This window comes from Mus caroli, unplaced genomic scaffold (genome assembly GCF_900094665.2).
Source record: "Mus caroli unplaced genomic scaffold, CAROLI_EIJ_v1.1 scaffold_22977_1, whole genome shotgun sequence".
Classification (NCBI taxonomy): domain Eukaryota; kingdom Metazoa; phylum Chordata; class Mammalia; order Rodentia; family Muridae; genus Mus; species Mus caroli.
In genome coordinates, this window is record NW_018390717.1 from 3,375 (window position 1) to 5,494 (window position 2,120).

The 2,120-nt window shown below is 42.9% G+C and overlaps 1 protein-coding gene across 1 annotated transcript; it reads left to right on the top strand.

The window, feature by feature from the left end:
* Positions 1-425: 425 nt before the first annotated feature.
* Positions 426-1,406, top strand: LOC110288793 (olfactory receptor 2V2-like). The gene has a single exon (XM_021155043.1). It carries the CDS (start codon positions 426-428, stop codon positions 1,404-1,406), a length of 981 nt encoding a protein of 326 aa, XP_021010702.1.
* The last annotated feature ends 714 nt before the right edge of the window (positions 1,407-2,120 follow it).

The following is a 2,120-nucleotide window of genomic DNA, read 5'->3' on the forward strand; positions in this document are numbered from 1 at the left end:
GAATTTGGTTCATTTCCCCCTTTCTATCTACATATTAGCATATCCTCTTCCTCTATCAAGGGCTTGTTGTTGTGTTTTTCTTTGTTTTCTTGATTAATTACTTTATTAATTTACCTTATATCCCAATCCCAGGTTCCCCTCCCTCCTCCCTCCCACTTTCTCTCACCTTCTCATCCCACATTTTTCTTTTTTTAATGAAAGGAGAGGAGGGGGGTTGCTCTTTCCAGGAAGTGGGATAAAATTGCAGCTTAGTGAGTTATATTCATAACACCAGAAAGAAATTCAATTGTATTTATTTTTCATTCCAAATGCAAGTTTCAGTCTGGGATAAGACTCAAGGGAAATGAAGTTATTTTGGTAGAAGTTCCTCCACTGGGTATCTGTGTTGATTTTCAGTGTTAGTATGGGTTAATATGTCTTTGTCTATGTTTTCAGATGACACAGTACAGCAGCTGAGCATGGCCATGTGGTTGAACCAGTCATCCACAGATGACTTTATCCTCTTGGGCATCTTTTCCTACAGCCCAAGAGATCTTCTTCTTTTCTCTGTGGTCATGCTGGTCTTCACAGCAGCATTGTTTGGGAATGTCCTCCTCATCCTTCTCATCTGCACTGACCCCCGACTCCACACCCCCATGTACTTCTTCCTCAGTCAGCTCTCCCTCATGGACATCATGTTGGTCTGTACCAATGTGCCAAAGATGGCAGTCAACTTCCTGTCTGGAAAGAAGTCCATCTCCTTCATAGGTTGTGGCATACAAATTGGCCTCTTTGTCTGTCTTGTGGGGTCTGAGGGGCTCTTGCTGGGACTCATGGCTTATGATCGCTATGTGGCCATTAGCCACCCACTTCGCTATCCTGTCCTCATGAATCAGAAGGTCTGTCTGCAGATCATTGGGAGCTCTTGGGCCTTTGGGATAGCAGATGGCCTGGTGCAGATGGTAGTGGTAATGACCTTCCCCTATTGTAGCTTGAGGGAGGTGGACCACTTCTTCTGTGAGATGCTCTCCTTGCTGAAGCTGGCCTGTGTGGACACATCCCTATTTGAGAAGGTAGTGTTTTTTTGCTGTATCTTCATGCTGCTGTTTCCCTTCTCCATCATTGTAGCCTCCTATACTCGCATCCTAGGAACTGTACTCCATATGCACTCTGCTAAATCCCAGAAAAAGGCTCTGGCCACCTGTTCCTCCCACATGACAGCTGTCTCTTTCTTCTATGGAGCAGCCATGTTCATCTACCTGAGACCAAGACAATACCGGACCCCAAGCCAGGACAAGATGGTGTCTATCTTCTACACAGTCCTTACTCCTATGCTCAACCCCCTCATTTATAGCTTGAGGAATCGTGATGTGATAGGAGCACTGCAGAAAGGGCTGGACCGATGCAGGGTTGGCAGCCAGCCCTGAGCTCTGGAGTTGGACTCTGTCTTATCATAGCTGTGTTATGGCCAATAAATAATTTCCCATCTGTGTTTAATCACACAGTTTAATCATAAACAATGAGGTGCTTGACACCTGCCCATCTTGGACAGAACTTTATAAGCCCTAAACCAGTACTAACTGTATCTCATGTGATAAATGGGTTCCTTCCCCCTCCCTCTCAGTCTGTTTCAGACTTCTTTCTAAATACATTATAGAGGAATGGAAAGCTCTGTTAACTCAAGCACTGCAGTACCAGGGCATTGAGATTGTATCGTTTATCACTTAAAGCTGGAGTGTTTTCTTTACCAGAAAACTCAACCCTTCTCACTGATGTTCACAGAGTCTCTTAAGTTCCAGGCACCGAGGCCTGTATTACCATTTTTCTCTAATTTACATACTGGTCTTGCACATTATTTGTTTATAATGCTACCACTGTTCTGTTATTTATATTGTACAGCTTACCATTAATGGCAAAAATGAAAAATCTTCCAGATGGCATAAAGCAAGATTCTAGAATTCTTTTTAGAGATTTCTCATCTTTGTACTGTGAAACCTTATTAAGGTTGCTTCAAGGAATAAAAATGCACATTGCACTACTCAAGAGAAATAGGTTAAAGACTCATTTATTTTCTTATTCTGTATGTGGGACCTAGAAGATACACATGGGAGTAATGGATGCACATGGTCCTATAATAATGG

What these genes read in the sequence shown, in the direction of transcription:
- LOC110288793 (XM_021155043.1), top strand. Translation starts at nt 426, where the DNA reads ATGTTTTCAGATGACACAGTACAGCAGCTGAGCATGGCCATGTGGTTG.